This window comes from Epinephelus moara, chromosome 19, assembly GCF_006386435.1.
Source record: "Epinephelus moara isolate mb chromosome 19, YSFRI_EMoa_1.0, whole genome shotgun sequence".
Classification (NCBI taxonomy): Eukaryota; Metazoa; Chordata; class Actinopteri; order Perciformes; family Serranidae; genus Epinephelus; species Epinephelus moara.
The window spans coordinates 39,658,388-39,676,259 of NC_065524.1; the positions used below are offsets into that span (position 1 = coordinate 39,658,388).

Here is a 17,872-nt window from a genome sequence, read left to right on the forward strand (position 1 = left end):
TCTTTTTGTCTCTCTTCCTCCATCATTTTGCAAACCACGCTACATCCATGTTACAGCTGCGCAGCTCGTGCCCACGCTACATCCATGTTACAGCTGCGCAGCTCGTGCAACAGAAACAACCATCCATGTGACACACACTGCGCTGTGTAGTTGTGCTGGATTTAACGATTACTTTTTNCTTTTTAACCTGCAATGATTCCACACTCTACACTTCCTGTCCTTTTCCTTGGTGTCTCCTCTTTTTGTCTCTCTTCCTCCATCATTTTGCAAAGCGCAGCTCGTGCAACAGAAACAACCATCCATGTGACACACAGTGCGCTGTGTAGTTGTGCTGGATTTAACGATTACTTTTTAGTAATCAAATTATTCGAATTACTTGAGGAATCGTTTCAGCCCTTGCTGTGAGAGATGTAGACACATTTATGGACATATGGGGCTATGAACATGTGTTATGCTCCTGAAACAGACCAACTCCTGTTTGGTCATGTGTTGGGGTGAGAATGCCCTATACCGCCCTTTTCTTGCAAAACGTCCGATGTCAAATTAACATGTACCGACCAGGAAGAGCAGAGGTGGTGGGGCCCTTTGCGTATCTGTGCCCGGGGGCCTGTCCCATGTTCATTTCTGTGGCCTTAATGTGTGATTATGTTTTTCCTTCTGCATACATTTAGATATTGTGTCTCAGCATCATGCTGTGAGCTTCAGGGACATGATCTGTGTGACAGAGGGAGCAGACGATAAGGAGAAGGTGTAAATAAATCAGACTGACCCAGTTTCTGCAGCCGAGGTCCTGAAAGAAACTCTGCATCAGGACTGAGTCTGCCTCAGCCCCTCTGACAGGTTTACTGTGGTCCAGAACAAAGTGCGCTCATATATCCTAGTTTCACTTGTTTGTTTTTGTGCGCTGACAGGATTTATATGATTCTACTTTAATTACACAGAGAAGAAGAAACGAAGCGACTCAGGTGGATTTTAAACTTTGTTTTTATTTCACTTCTGTTGTTTTGTAAAAGAAGAAATCAGCTCTGAAGCTCCGTTAATATCACACACACAGACTGCAGGTGTGTGTGTGTGTGTGTGTGTGTGTGTGTGTGTGTGAATCACAGGGTTAATTATTAGTGTGTGTGTGTGTGTGTGTCAGTAAAGCGACATGCATTTAGAAGGCTTCAGATATCTGTCTGTCAGGGGGGCGGAGTCAGTCTGGTGATTGACATGGGGTGGGCGTGGCTTGTACGACACTTGCGGCATAGCCATGTGAACTCTCGGCCTGGTGGGTGATGTCATCCCACACAGACCAATCAACTGAGAGCATGAGTGCGTACGACCTGATTCAGTTCAGAGTGTTAAAAAGTGACATCAGTGTTTGTGTGTGCGAGTGTGTGGAATTATGATGCTGAGGCAGTGTAACCATGGCAACAGGAGGGTAGATGATGATGTTGAGAAGGAGGGTTTCTCTTGGTTAATGAGGTTAGGTTACACACAGTGGATGAGGAGGGTCAGAGGTCAAAGCGTTGAGCGACAGATAAAATGTAAAGGTTCCTCTTCTCTCGTTGCTCATTGGACAGGAAGAAACAGGAAGTGGCTGCAGGTCTAGAAGGACGAGATTCTGGAGACACAGAAAAACAAAATGAAGGGAAGGTAATTAATAGTGGTTTTGTGGTTTGATATTTAGATACCATTTTCCCAAAGTTAACGCAGCACAGTGTCGGCGTCGACCCACGCCGGATCAACGTTCATCTTGGTGAGCAGGGCTGTAACGGTTTGTGCTGAACGATCGCCGTCTGGTGCGTGAAGAACACACAATGTGTCGCCTGATGCATGTGATGTGGAACCAAAGTTCATGAGTGTTAGTTCTTCTCAGAAACTGTTAACCACACGCTGTTAGCAACATGCGCTGAGGTCAGCACAACAAGCCGATTGGCTGTGAGTCAGTCACGCCATTGCAAGCGTAAATGAAACAGCAGCCTGCAGGCTCCCTCTCAATTGAAGACAACACTGAGGAGAGAGTTGTGCATGAAAGGAAACACACCCAACATGCTAACGCACATCTGATAGCATCACCCAGATGTGCCAATTATCAGGATGATGAATGTTCGGGTGAATATTTAAATAAAGCCAAGGTAGAACAAACTGAAAGACTCCTCCTAAAGTCCAAAACACACCGCTGCATACAGCGCACTTCAAAACAGCCGCCTATTATTTTTTCTGTTCAACCCCACAGTGGCGCCGCCCTGCGACACGTCACACTGTCCTGTTTCCAGCCTCACCACTCGCCCATTCACGTCCTGTTTGTACATCCAAGCTCCCTGTTAGGACCAGCTGTATCATTCAGTGTGTATCTTTAATTGTGCTGCAGCGGTGATGTTTCAGGAGAGTCTGAGCTCTCGTTTCTTGTGAGGATCTTTGTGTCTCTCCAGGTGCAGATGCCTAGCACCGATTGGGTGACTCTCCATGACATCACTGCTGCGGACTGGCGGCGCTGGGGGCTTGGCCTACTTAACGTCCAAGTCGGCCATGATGACGCCGAGGGTCGGTGCTGCCAGCAGGTCACTTTCCTCCTCGGCCCTCCAATTGTGAAAATGCTGTGTTGTTTGTGTGTGTTTGTGCTCGGCACAGTGAGACGTTTCATTATTGTTTACAGTGTTGTTAGCACCTGGCTGCAGTATTTGTTGTTAAGCCTTTAGTGTGTGTGTTAGCTTCACGCAAGCTAACCGTGCTTGTATATATATTGTAAATGTCACTGCTCTTAGATCACTTCACATGAAGCTGTAGGAGTGAGCTGCCATCTTTGTTGTAGTCTTTGCTCTCCTGTTTTTGTTTCGGGCCCAGTATTGTATATTTGTTTGCTTCTTGTGTTTGTAGGGCCGAGGCAGCACTCTGGGGAGATAGGTGGGTTTTGTTTGTTATTTTGGCCGTGGTTCACCCTGAAGTCATCGCTTCATACTGTGCACGAACTTCTTTTATCACCTGTGTTTAACAGAAAACCATTTTTTGTTTATAACCAACTCTCAGATCCAGTGTATCAGCAGTAAATTGCTCACTGTCCTTCATACATACAGTACATGCTCTCCATTTCAGTTTTATGTTTCACTGTAACACGACTCCTCTCCTCACTTCTCGCTGTCGCTGTGTCGAGGAACAGATGAGAAGAGACGAAATATCCTGACCCACAATCCCGTTAGTATCCCAGCTGGCACCAGACGACAATATGATGTCGGAAAGAAGCTGGACTCTTACATCGCACAGATGTTAAATTTTGGTCTGAATGAAAACTGTGTTGAAGATAATTTAACTGTATTTTGGTCCGCTGACATCACAACCCTAAATTCCACCAAATATCAACATCTACCTCTGCTGGTGGCAGCTGGGAAAGACAGCTGCCACCAGCAGAGGTAAAGCTAAAGTAAACCTAAACTAAAGCATCAAATGTGGATAAATCTGCCACTGCCAGTAGTCCCCAGGCAAAGCTCCTTTTCCTCCTGTTTGGGTTGAAAATGTGATTTTATCGTTGGTAGTTTTCTCACCTACTGTGCAGCCTGTTCGGTCTGTTCTCCCTCGGCTTCTGTTTTTGGGAGGCTGGCCTGCAGGAGAGACGGAGCAGAGGTCACATGACCGCCACCAAACTTCGTACAAATCCATTCACATACAAAACTACACTTCTCCCAGAACAAGTTACGCAGGTGGAACTAATGACATGACGTGTTTGTCTCTTCAAGGTTTAAATGGTTACTAATAAACTGAAGATTTAACACATCACAACATCCTGTTTACAAAACTGACTTTTAAAATTGGTCCCGTCTGATTGAACCATTTAACAATCGTTTGCTATGGGAGGAGTGTAACTTCGTATCTGTAGAATGGTTCAACAGCAGGAGAGCAGGGAAATCTTTCTGTTGAGATGAAGCCAAAGATGAGCTGAAGCTGAAAGAGACAGCCATGTTAGTCAGTGCTGATGTCACGACTGAATATTTATAAACCCTTTAAAACTCATTTCCAACCTGATCTGTAGTTTTCTTATTGCTTTTTTCTTTGTTCTTTGTTTCCCAGATGTCAGGTAAACACAACCAGCAGGATGCTATGTTAATCATCACCATGGTGAAACCCATCCGAACTAAACTCAGTAAACAAACATAATTATAAACAGTTAAGAAAATAGATTCTGAAAGTAGAACGACGACGTAAACTTTCTTTCTCTGAAGGGTGCAGTTGTTGTTAGTGAAGTAAAGCAAGGCGTCATCGGCCTAACAGCGAACATTAAGAGGATTTCAGCAGAGCAAACAGTCTTTCCTTTTCCATGCATCCTTTCTTCTTCATGCTTTGTTAGTTTTATAAATGTGTCAGAGGAAACTGACACGATCTGGCTCAAAGGCCGCATCAAAAAGGAGGAAGCACACGGTTTAAAAGTTACAAAAAGATACTAAATTTATTTAAATAAATAATGTTTGTCATCACACATTGACATCAGCACCCTTCTAGCATTTCTTTTTTTAAAGATTATATTTTTGGCCTTTAATTTATAGGACAGTGGTGAGTGTGAAGGAGTGGGAGCGATTGGATGACATGCAGCAAAGGGCTGCAGGGTCGAATCCAACCGCGGGCCCCTGCAGCAAGGACACTGCCTTTGTACATGGGACGCCTGCTCTACCCACTGAGCTACTGGGTGCCTCAGCCATGTATTATTTCTGTTATAAAAGTTAGGTCGTATATAAGAGGCTTCTAGGCTTGAGAATAGTGATGGCCAAATGAAGCCTCATGAAGCTTTTTCTTTATTTTCTGAGCCCACTAGATGGCGCTTTTTGTTCATCAAAAGGTTGAAGGCACACTGAATTGCTATTCTTGGAGCCTCTCTCTTTAAACCAAGAGCACCATCTAGTAGAGATTTTCAGTCTCAATGGGACTTCCTGGTTAAATAAAGATTAAAAAAAGTAGATAATGTTTACTGCTCTTTCAGCTAATCTGTTCTTACTATTACAACTGCCACAACCATGACTAATAACCAACACAGGACTGCTACATCTAGCTGCCGTATAAGAGGCACCGGGCAGCAGCATTTTTTGATCCTCAAAAGCAAGACTCTGCAAAGGGAAGGTGGGTGGGGTCAAACAAAGCCCACTGTTTATTTCCTGTGTGTGTTAGTGTGTGTAGCATTCTACAGTGGTGACATATGTAATATGATGACATGTTATATTAGCAACAAAAGTCCTTATTTTAAGCCAAACCAAGATTTAAGGAAGGAAACCTAAAAATGAAGTGTTTTTAAACCTATGCTGTACATTTATTTTGAAAAGAGGCTGTATACATCTAATGAGTGGAAACTGTGCATTTCCTGTGAAAACATTTGTTCATTCTGAAAAGATACTAAGCATGTGTAAACTGACACGTTATCCCTGAGCGATAAAAAGTGACGCTGAAGGAGCATCTGGAGCGCCATATTTTGGTGTGTAGGGCCACTGACTGAGCATCGGTATTCAAAAGTTGGACACAAGAATGTTTTGACCAGTTAACTCTCCCAGTACTACCACTGATGCTAATGACACGCACTCAGTCTCATTGTGCAGATGTTTAAATAAAAGTAAACGATTCAAATGTAATAACGTCTCTGGAGATAATCTGGTCTGAGTTTGATGTAAAAAGCTGTGAGTCCTGAAAAAGCATTTTAAAGTCAGAAAGTTTTATCGGGCAACGAGCGTCATGCCATGCAGCCAATCAGTCACGTAATCCCCCCTCAACCAATCAGGCACCTCCTCAGACACTGGTTCTTCCTCCTCCTGTTCCCAACCAATCAGCAGAGATTTGTGAAGAGAAAAAAATAAAAGTTATGGACACAACAAAGATTAGAATATTAATTGTTGTGGGATTATATGTGTTATAACTGAGGCAGAGGAAAATCAATTTTTGTCTTTTATGCCACTAACATTTGTTTTTCTTCATATTCACTGTTTTTTTTATTGTTTATTTATCTGTGAAACATTTTATTTTGTCATTGGAAATAAAAATAAAAACCTTATGTTTTAGACTTTACTGTTTACATCACTAATACCTGCAACAACTGCCTCTAAAATAATAGAATAATATTTTGAACATGTTGATATACCTTGATCACTTCCCCTCTAAATCAAAACTGCATTAAAAAATAATTAAAATACAATATTAACTAAAAATAAATAAATATAATGTTGACAACTGATGAAATAAAAATTAAAGAAAGACATAGAAATAACTAATATTTAAATATTTAATAATACCTAAATATTTAATATTAATTGATAGATCATTTTACACAGGCATAACTAATAAAAATAATAAAATTCAATTAAAAGTTAAAATTAAAATTTTTGAAATTAAAGTAACTTATTTTTTTTAAAATAAAAAAGCATAAAATGTAAACTTTAATAATTAATATTCAAATATATAATAGCATAAACAGATAACATGAATAATAAAATTAGATCAAAGTTAAAATGAACATTCATGAACTGAAATTAAAACTGATTAAAACTGATAAGAAAATGTTGACTTTAATTAGTCTAAATATATAATTACACATTTAGAGATAATTACAGACAGCTGCAACTAATTACACGGGTAATTAAATAAAATGCTAATATTAACATTTTTAAATTGAAATAATTATTTCTACTTACAATTAAAGAATAATGAAAGGAAAGTATATTAAAAAAACAACAACATTAATAGATCATTTTAATTTACAAAAATAAAATGTCTAATTTGGGTCATGTGATGTGACATCACACACCTTGGTGACAAATCCGGTGGCCAGAGCTGCGTTCTCCACCCCCTCCACCGTTGCCTGGGCGACCTCGTTGGCCCCGGTGACCGCAGTGTCCGCTACAACGTTGGCCTGTTCGGTCGACTTCTGGGCGACTGGATGACAGGAAACAGGAAGTAAACATAACACAGATACGTGACAGATGCCGTTTTCTCATGTTAAACACAACTGATGAAAAGTTTGTAAATATTACAACAATATTAATGTTTTATTTGTTGTTTATTCATTTCTTGGCCCCTGCAGTCGAGTCAGTGGTTTGATTACAGAGGCTTTTACGCCCTGAGTTCAGTCTCCCAGTGCGTCTCTACAAACAGCTTCAGCTTATAAATAGGATCCGGGGCGTGGACAGGAATGTCGGAGGCGCTCAAGAAAAGTTTAAAACGTCTTTTGTCTGGGTGCTAATTAGTGTGTAGCAGTGTGTGTAGCAGTGTGTGTACCTGTGTTAACACCGGTCACCACTCCCTCCATCGTCTTGTTTCCTGGAAAAGAGGAAAAAAACAAAACATGACTGAACTGCGAATACATTTATATTATTTTCCTGTCTAATAGTAGAGAAAGGCCTTTTATTTCTCATTTCATTCATAGCAATCATTTAAAAGTAATAAGTCTGACTGTTTCCTGATCTGCTCCTCTTTTAACCCTCTGTTGACACAAACCAACACTTTCTCCATGTTTGCTTTAATTTAAATTAAATTTTATAATCATTATTATATTACATAATAAATAGAATTTTCACAGCATTCATTCGACCAGTAAAACCACAGCGTCCCGTCACACACTCAGCGCTCTGCTCTGTTTAACAGTCTGATTACATCTCATTTCTTTTATTGTCTCAGGTTTCAGTCCTGCAGGTGTTTCAAATTAAAAGCCTTTCACCAGCTTGAAGTGCACCTTTCTTCTTGCTTCTTGTCAGGCTTTTATTTTGAAATGTGCAGGAAATGTTAAGTTTCACTGACAGTAATTACACAGCAGGAGAACAGAAACGTGGCAACGTAGTATTTTATGAACATTTAGATTTAAAATTTACATTTAAATGTAATACCTGTATTTAACATTTAAAATTTTGAATCAACATTTAGATTTAATATTTATATTTAACATTCAGATTTAACATGTAACATTTTGATTTTTGATCCATTATTTAACATCGATACTCAACATTTAGACTTAATGTTCTGATTTAACAGTAGTATTAGGATTCAACATTTAAAGTTTAGATACAACACGAAACTTTTACATTTTATGTTTAGATTCAACATTTAACATTTATATTTAAAACTTAGATTTAACATTTATTTATTTTTTTAAAAATTTCAACATTTAGATTTGATATACATAGTAAACACAGATTAAACATCTAACTTTTAGATTTCAAATCTGAAATTTAGATTTGAATTTTAGATTTAACATTAGATTCAACATTTCTATATTTAGATTGAATGTTTAGATTTAACATTTAACATTTAACATTTAGATTTAACACTAAGATTTGACATTTAAATGCTTCCTTCTGCACAGTGACACGGTTGGCCGGTGAAGTTCCGTAAAAAGAAAATAGCGGTGACTTTTTTAAGATCTGATGACAGGTGAAGAAAATAAAAATAACTGTGGTCGACTTCTGCCTGCAGCTTCAACAAACATCTGTTCAGCTGGAGTGTGAGAGTGACTCTGGACGTGACCTGGTTTCCTCTCAGCTGCTCTCTGCATTATTTATCCATGTCACCCAGTTTACACGCAGACGACCAGCGCAGCATCGACCCCACTCTGCTCTCATTATTTTATCCTTACTTTATTGTCTCTCTCAGACTGTGTCCTATTTTTCCAGACTGATTGGACCAAACTCAACAACAACAGCCTTCATGTCTCTGGGTTGTTTTTTTTTTGTTTTGTTTTTTTCTTCAGATTTTTGGATCAGTATCAAGTGGACTTCAGCTCTCAGCCGGCGTCTTGTTGTCCGGTCCAGATTCAGATTGAGAGTGATGTTTCTCCCAGTGGGCGTCCTGCTGGTCGGACATGTGACGGATTAAAGTGAACAGACTCTTTGTTGTGTGAGCAGCAGACAGTGAATCACAGACTGTGTTCGCTCAGACAAACAAGTTACAGTTACAGCAGCTCAGTGTGGAAACACAGCAGCTGTTTCCACACAGGCGGCCGAACCACTGAGGCTGATAACTGAACTGAGGCTGACAACATATCCTCACCCCGACCTCGTCACATATTGACGTCCACGTACAGCGTCCAAGGTAACCTGGATGTGTTGTTTCAAAATACACTTCCGTTTTCACAGGAAATTTAACATTTACATGCAGTCTCTTTGAAAATAAAAGCACTACATTGGTACAACGCTGTGAACTGACTTTTTTTTTCCCTTTAATAACAGAACGTGGTTGGGTTTAGGAAAAAAGAACAGTTTGGCTTTATAATCTTACACAAAGTGAACACCGCTCTCTTGGGTGAAAGTCGTGGTTTGTTGGACCAGTCCACCACCCTTCCTGCCTGCCCCACTCGGACTTTCGCCATCTTAGCTTTTGTCTTTGTCCTGCTGCGTTTCCCCCGACGCCACCGGGAGCCTTTGAACTATAACAGCAACCAATCGTGGCTTCTTTTTTGTTGGCTTCTGACACTGCAAGTCACTGCCCAAGCGCCAGAATTTGACGACTCTAGAGTGAGACCAGGCTGATGATCAAACTGAAGCTGATGACTGATCCATCAGCTTCAGTTCAGTCAGTCCCTTACAGGAAGGCAGCTGACTGTATAACCAGATGTGATGCATATTTGATGAGCCTGCAGGTTTTATCTCCTCTAATGGAGGCTTTATCTTTCCTGACTGTGGATCAGTGCAACTATAATTAAAGAATCATTGTGTTCTAATCTCTGGCAGACGCCCATAAGGGACGATCTGAGTCTGAAATCAACTCCTTAGATTTAGGGAACAATTTGACTTTTCAAATCTCAGACAAACTTCAGAGTTTTACCTTCCTAACGGTGAAGGTCTAAGAACAGAGAAACGGTGAAAGTGGAACTTAAGAAAACGTCAAATCCCTGTGACGTTTGTAACAGTTCTAATGACTACCTAGAATTACTGCCTCTGGGTTGAATGCCCTGTAAACCAGCCAAGTTGCACCAACTGTTTTCATCCATGTCTGTGAGAACATGGACGCTTCACACACAAAATATCATCATTTCATCATTTTAGGTGTTCAACAATCGTGTAAGTTATTGTCATAATTAGCATATGAATTCTTGAGTTATAGCCAAAAACATATTTTGTGAGGTCACACTGACTTTTGCACTTTAATCAGCTCATCCTTGAATCCAAGTGAACATTTGTGCCAACACTCAAGGTGTTCATTGTGTTTTTAAGATATAGTTTTCACAAGAATGAGACAGACAGACAGACCACCAAAAACTATTTAGTTCATCCTTGAGTCTAAGTGGACATTTGTGCCAAATTTCAGGAAATTCCCTGAGAGCCTTCCTGAGATATCACGTTTATGAGAATGAGAAGGAAATAAGATCACAGTAACCTTGACCTTTGATCACAAAATTCTAATCAGGTCATCAATGAGTCCACGTGGATGATTGTGCAAAATTTAAAAAACAAAAATTCAGACATTGAGATATCACATTCATGAGAATAACATGGACACAAGGTTGCAGTGACCTTTGACCATCAAATTTTTATCAGTTTAATCATCAGTCCCAGTGGACATTTGTGCCAAATTTCAGGAAATTCCCTGAAGGCGTTCCTGAGGTATCATGTTCACAAGAATGAGACGGATCAAGTTCACAGCGACCTTTAACCATTGATTCCAAGCGGATGTCATGGTGATCTTGAGACGTTTTATACATACATACATATATATATATATATATATATATATATATACATACATATATATATATATATATATACATATATATGTGACAGTGGGATAGATGGACAGACAGGTGGACATCCCGAAAACATAATGCCTCCGACCACGTCTGTCGCTGATGTGGAGCCATAAAAATCTAGTCTTGGAATAGAGACTCTCTCAACATGGAGTCATGTGACTCACTTCAAAAGCATATTTATGATAAGTAGGAAGGGTTAGTTCATGTGTCTGTGGTAACAGTGGGACAATTGAGTGTCACACGTGCTTCTTCAGTCCAGTCTACAGTTTGGGTTCACATCATAAAAATCCTACTTGGTAATTCAACAAAAATGCTGTTTCATCAGACGACATCAGACGTCTCTGTGGAAAGACAACATTTCCTCACACTGTCCTCAGTGTTAACGCAACTGTGATCTTCATCCTGAACTAAGTTCTGTCAGTGAAGTTGCTCTGGTCTGAATCAGAGGTTAATTCAGGTCAGAGCTCCAGCTTGCTCCCGATTTCACCGCAGCTCAATATCCTCCTCACACGACACATTAAGGAGAGCTTTTAAAGGGTTTAATGTTCTCAGTAATGTCTGTTTCCCTGCAGGTCAATATGTCAAAACCAACCACACAGTCCACAGCCCACTGACACAAGGTTCAAATTACAAATCAGGACACTTTTCTTGATTTCGACATTGATGTCTTCATGGTGGCTGAACAGATTGTTCCAGAATAAACTACATTTCAAACGTCCTTGAATTTCCCTTTGTTCTTTTGCAGTTTGATCTGCAGAGACAGCCCTCACATGTCTCTCAGTGTCCATTCATATCAGGAGACACATGGACAGACTCAAAACAGAAGAAGAGCAACAAAGCATCTTTGACAGGGTGGAGCTCCGGAGTGGTGCCACGTTATTTCATGAGGTTTAATTTGCTGCGATCATCCGAGTCTCTTCTTTCAAACCATCATTTGAAACTCTATGATAAAGTCAGGATTTTTCACTAGATTCATATATTTATGAATGTTTGAAGAATAACCCAAAGTTAGAGTACGACATGTTTTAACATCCAGTAATGGTTTATAAGTAAAGAACAAATACGTGGTCTTGTTTATTTTGTAGAACTTGATATCAGCCCTCTCATTTCTTACATGTCATATGAAGCTGGGGAACAGAGGACCCTGTGACCGTAAAGACGTCCCAGGGCTCTTCTTATTTCTCTGTTTTGTGCCTCCCTGTCTCCTCTGCCCTTCTGCCTGTGACCTGGAAATTGATCTCAGCGCTCCATCTTGAAGGATCGCGGAAGACCTTCTTGCACCCATTCATTGATCCATCCTTCAATCCATTTCCATCCACTTATCCGGGGCTGAGTCTCAGAGGCAGCAGGCTGAGTGAAGTACTCCTCTCCTCAACAACACTCTCCAGCTCCTCACAGGAGATATATAATCCCTCCAGTGTGTTCTGGTCTGCCCTGGGGCCTCCTACCAGTGTCACGTGCCTGTAACACCTCTAATGAGAGATGTTCAGGAGGATCCTGATCAGATGTTGAACCACCTCAACTGACCCCATTCTGATGCGAAGGAGCAGCAGCTCTACTCTGAGCTCATTTCGGCCGCTTGTGTCTGTGATCTCATTATTTCAGTCACTACCCAGAGCTCATGACCATAGGTGAAGGTTGGGATGGAGATGGACCAGGAAATCGTAAGCTTTGTCTTCCGGCTCAGCTCCCTCTTCACCACCAGGCACAGTGAATGTGCCCTCGGGAACAAGACCCAGAGATACTTGAACTCCCTCGCTTGAGGCAGTAACTCAATCAATCAATCAATCACAACTCTCTCCCAACACAGAGGGAACAATCCACCGTTCTCCAGCAGAGAACCATGGCCTCATATTTGGAGGTGCTGACTCTCATCCCGACACCTTCACACTTGGCTGCAAACCGCCCCAGGTCATGCTGGAGGTCACGGTGTGATGAAGTCAACAGAACCACATCATCTGCAAAGAGCAGAGACAGGTCCCCAAACTGGACCCCTTCCTCCCCCTGGCTGCACCTCGAGATCCTGTCCAGGAATATCAAAAACAGGATCACTGAAAAGGGACAACCCTGCTGAAGGCCAACGACCACTGACGACATGTTTGACTTTACACCAAATATCTGGTACCCATGACGAGGAGGTAAGGAAAGGAATCAAGGATGTACGAACCAACAAATGAGATGAGGGGCCTGATTTCATACATCCACATCCCACAAAGCACAGTTCATGTGTCTGCAGATTTCACCTCATAGTTCAGGTCAGATCAGACTATAGTCTGATGATTGACAGCTCTCTCCTCCACTCACGCATCAACACCAGGCCTCCCTACACCTGACTCACTGAGCTCCATCCTTCCCTCAGTCTCTCCATCCGTCAGCAGCCCACAATACACGTGAGAGCAAAACACAACAACATGGACCACAGGGGGAGTGTGACATCACTTCCTGTGGGCCTCTGTGTGTTTTGTCATGTCAACAAACACTAAACACACACACACACACACACACACACACACACACACACGGTTTGTTTCATCTCTCCTTATTTCCAGAGCTGTGAAGCTGCACTTTGTTTCTCTGAACTGTGGAAAAAAGGCTGTGACGAGGAGATCAGCGTCGTGTTTGTTATAAGCAACATTCTGGCATCTAGCTGTAAAAATGTTTATGATCTAAAAAGTTTACAGTGACTTTGAGAGAGTGTTTCATGCTCTGTCTGCTGGATGAGAGCAGCAGCAGCAGGCGATGTCCCGTCTGTCCTCGTGATGGCGCTGTTGACGACTCGTCCTGCCACAAACACAAGTCTTTTTCCTGGAAAAGCCGACGGATGCTCTGAAAGCCTAAAAGTCTTCAGTAACCTCCTCCAGTTCTCTGTCCCTCCCCCTCACCTCTCCATCCATCCCTCCCCCCTCACCTCTCCATCCATCCCTCCCCCCTGACCTCTCCATCCATCCCTCCTCCCCTCCTTCCTGCTCCATATCGACTTCAGCATCTTAAGATTTAATGCACGATGTCACAATGAATTACATTTTGAATATTTTACGATCCAGCTTCCGGTCCTCCATCTATCACTGCCAGCTTGTTGTTGAATTTCTCTCGTCCTCCGTCCATCCCTCCTTCGGTTTCCACCAAAAACCCCACAGATCAAAATGTTGACGTGAAATCTGAAAGAAAATTTACTTTCATTTCGCCATTTTTAATCCCTCCCAGAATCCCTCCATCCATCCTGTCTTCCCTCCTTCCTGCAGGTTTTAAAATTTTATGCGCCATGTCATGATGAATTTCACGTTCTTGTTCTTATATTTGATTTAATATTTTAAGATTCAGCTTCCTGTTCTCCCTCTAATCCCTCCATTCATCTCCAGTTTTACTCAGCCTCCACCCATCCCTTCTTCGCTTTCCACCAAAAACTCGAGTTTCGATGATTTGATGTAAAATTTCACGTCAAGTTTTGTTCCTTTGCTTCTTCCAGTTATGCCTCACCTTTATCTCTCCATCCGCCCTTTTCCCATCATTCCTGCTCCAAACAGAGCTCCACATCTTCAAATTTAATTCACCATCTCACAATGAATTTCACTTTTCTTTTTCTTTTCTGATTTTAATATTTTAATATTCTTGTCCTCCACCTGTCACTCCCTCCATCCCTCCCTTCATCATCCCAGTTTGTACTAGAATTCCACCCATCCTGCCAAAAAACCCACAGATGAAAAGTTTTAATTCCTCCATCCCTTCTTCTGTCCTTTTATGCTTCTCTCCATCCATCTGCTCCTCCCTCCTTTCTGTCCTGTCGCTACCTTTATGTCAAATGCAATGAACAATGTCACGATGCACTCCACCCATCACGCCCTTCATCTCCTCCCTCCTTCGCTTTCCATCTGATGACTTTCAGATTTGTTGATTTCTACGTCAAATTCAAGTTTTTTTTAAGTAATTTCTCTTTTTATTCCTCCCCCACTCTCCCTCCTTTCATCTGTCCATCATCCCTTCTTCCCTTTTCCTCCAACCATCTTTTTCTATCTCATCTTTTACTTTTTTTAACAATCCGTCTCACTTTCCACCACAAAAAAAGTACACTTTGTACTTTTAATCCATCCATCCATCCATCCATCCATCCATCCATCCATCCACCCTCTCACCAACATAGAAGACCCCCTCCTTGGTCTTGGCAGCGGCCTCCCCAACACCGGCCTTCGTCTTCTCTGCGGCAGCCACCACTCCGTCCTTCACGTTGGAGAGTCCCTTCCTGAAAGCTTCCATGATGCTTTGTGTCTTCTTCTTTTATCTTATTCTGTCTTCTTAGTTGTTGTCTCCTCTGCCTGTCCTTCTTCTGCTCCGTCTGCCTCGACCGTCTTGTCTCCTCTCTTCTGTCAGCGATCTGTTCCTCCTGCTAATGGACCAGAGGGAGGGAGGGAAGGGGTGGAGAGAGGGCACGTGAGAGAGGGAGTGATATATGGAGTCAACATGGGACTGTTGTTGTGCAGTGGAGTGAGAGAGGAGAGTGGTGGGGAGAGGCGGAGAAAGAAAAAGAGATGAAGAGTCGAGGAAGAAGAGAACAAGTGGAGGAGGAAGCAAGCAGGGGAAAATGTTGGGATTAAAACTGGTCTTTATTCACACAGTGTCTGTCAGGGTTCAGATGTCTTGTAGGATTCCAGTAAAACGTTTGAAAAATGTCAAGAAAATCTACAAAATAATTTCAGTAGAATAAGAAAGAAATATCAGGAAATGTTCCCTGGTAAACCCCGGTAACATTTCTGAAAAAATGAAAATGAAAACAAAAATCAGTAAAATATCTAAAAATCCAGAAAAAAATAAAATAATATAAAAGAAGTTTACAAACAACTGAGAACATACCCTTGAAAATATTAGTAAAATATCTGAAAAATTTAGAGGCAAAATCCAAAATAGTATCGGGTCTGTGGGGGTTCAGCTGTCTTATAGGATTATGTGCTCCACTTTATTTTATGCAGTAAAATATTTGAAAAATATATGAACAGTTTTGAAAATATGCAAAATAATATCAGTAGAATATTCAAGAAATATCAAGGAAAGTTCCCTTGAAAGAATTGGTAAAATATCTCAAGCCTATCCCAGCTGACACAGGGAGAACATGTCAGAGCACCTGGAGGAAACCCACGCTGACATGGGGAGAACATGTCAGAGCACCTGGAGGAAACCCATGCTGACACAGGGAGAACATGTCAGAGCACCTGGAGGAAACCCACACTGACACGGGGAGAACATGTCAGAGCACCTGGAGGAAACCCACGCTGACATGGGGAGAACATGNAAGGGCTCCTCCCACCCAGGGTTCAAACCAGTAACCCACTGTGCACCACATCTGGAAAATGTCTGAAAAAAAAAACAAAAACAACAAAATCAGCAAAATTCCAAAGAACAAACAAAAAACCTAAGTAAAAAAAATTCTAAAGCTGCAGTAAGTCATCTGAAAAATGTCTATAATCATATGTATTGTCTTGTGGGATTATGTGTTGCACTTCATTTAAGGTGGGTAAAATGAAAGGGAAAGTAACCCGTAAAATATTAATAAAATAACTTAAAAATATCTGGAAAACATTTAAAATATCAGTAAAGTACAGAGTATCTGTGATTTGTGTGGCTGATCCTAATCAAATGATGATCACACACACACACACACACACACACACACACACACACACACACACACACACACACACACACACACACACAAAGCTTTGAAGTAAAAATAGAGCAGGAGAAGTTGCTCTGTCTTTTCTCCCAGCATGCTCTCCTCCTCCATTAAAGACACAAAGGAAGAAGAAAAACAGAGGATCACTTCCTGTCACAGGACAAAGAGTATTTGTACAGAGTAGTATCAGTACTTTTACTGCAGTAAAGTATCTGAGTACTTCCTCCACCTCTGCCCATTGGTTTATATTTCATAATGCTAACTCCGCCTCCTGCTGACTGCATTAGTGCTGAGAATCAGCTGAGTTAACGCTATGGCTAACCTGAATGTGACTCAGCACAACAGACACACACACACACACACGCTCCCAGACACACCCTTGGCTGCCTCACCCCTCAGTGTCTGATTGGCTAACAACCGGCGCCGCGTCTATTTTTAGATCCCATTTCATTTCATTTTTTCCAGGACGGGTGGGCCGACACATCAGCTGCAACATTATGGGATGCTGTGGGTTACCGTGGCAATGAGAGCTGACAGTATTGATCAATACTAGCCATCAGCCTGCACTCACACACACACACACACACACACACACACACACACACACACACTGTAATCTTAACTTTACTTTTGTTTTTTCAATTTATTCTCGACTCAGCATCAGACACCTTTCGTGGCGGTATGAGACGCCGCTGGTTGGCATCAGCTTGAAACACTTCCTGTAACGACGTAACTTAAGGAGCTGGGAAGTCCCTGTAGGGCGGGTGGGACAGACGGGGGATGGGTCCAACAACACCACACTTCCATTCTGGAGCCTGGTGTTCACTTCCTGTGTGAATGTAGAGTCCAACCATGATGTTTTTTTAAACCTAACTACATGCTGTTGTTGATGTCCCAGCGTTGGTAGCAGCGTCCTGGGAAAAAAAAAAAAAAACTGTACGCATCTAACGGGCGGAAACTGTACATTTCCTGTGGAAACAGATTTTGAGGAGACACAGTGCATGAAACTGGCCTAGATCGACAGGATGGTCCCGGAACGTCAGTAACGAATGAAGGAGGATACCAAGCACGTCATATATAGACGTAAGCGGCGCTGACAAAGTTGGTGATATGTTACGAGTTGGGATGAGAACAGGTTGGAACATTAGTGTGACAACGGCTCCAACGTTTGATGTTTGTGTGGTTGGTTCTGTCCTGTCGCTACCTTTATGTCAAATGCAATGAACAATGTCACGATGCACTCCACCCATCACGCCCTTCATCTCCTCCCTCCTTCGCTTTCCATCTGATGACTTTCAGATTTGTTGATTTCTACGTCAAATTCAAGTTTTTTTTAAGTAATTTCTCTTTTTATTCCTCCCCCACTCTCCCTCCTTTCATCTGTCCATCATCCCTTCTTCCCTTTTCCTCCAACCATCTTTTTCTATCTCATCTTTTACTTTTTTTAACAATCCGTCTCACTTTCCACCACAAAAAAAGTACACTTTGTACTTTTAATCCATCCATCCATCCATCCATCCATC

The 17,872-nt window shown here is 41.6% G+C and overlaps 1 protein-coding gene across 2 annotated transcripts; it reads right to left on the reverse strand.

Moving 5' to 3' along the window:
• Positions 1–967: 967 nt before the first annotated feature.
• sncga (synuclein, gamma a) lies at positions 968–15,084 on the reverse strand. Of its 2 annotated transcripts, XM_050071337.1 has the most exons (6): positions 14,818–15,084; positions 7,228–7,269; positions 6,758–6,885; positions 5,742–5,768; positions 3,525–3,581; positions 968–1,606 (listed from the first exon to the last, which is right to left on the reverse strand). In XM_050071337.1, exons 1-5 carry the CDS (start codon positions 14,936–14,938, stop codon positions 3,525–3,527), a joined length of 375 nt encoding a protein of 124 aa, XP_049927294.1. In that variant the 5' UTR covers positions 14,939–15,084; the 3' UTR covers positions 968–1,606. The 2 variants fall into 2 exon arrangements, with proteins under 2 accessions (XP_049927294.1, XP_049927295.1); XM_050071338.1 differs by lacking the exon at positions 5,742–5,768 and having other exon boundaries at positions 14,818–15,082.
• Positions 15,085–17,872: the final 2,788 nt, after the last annotated feature.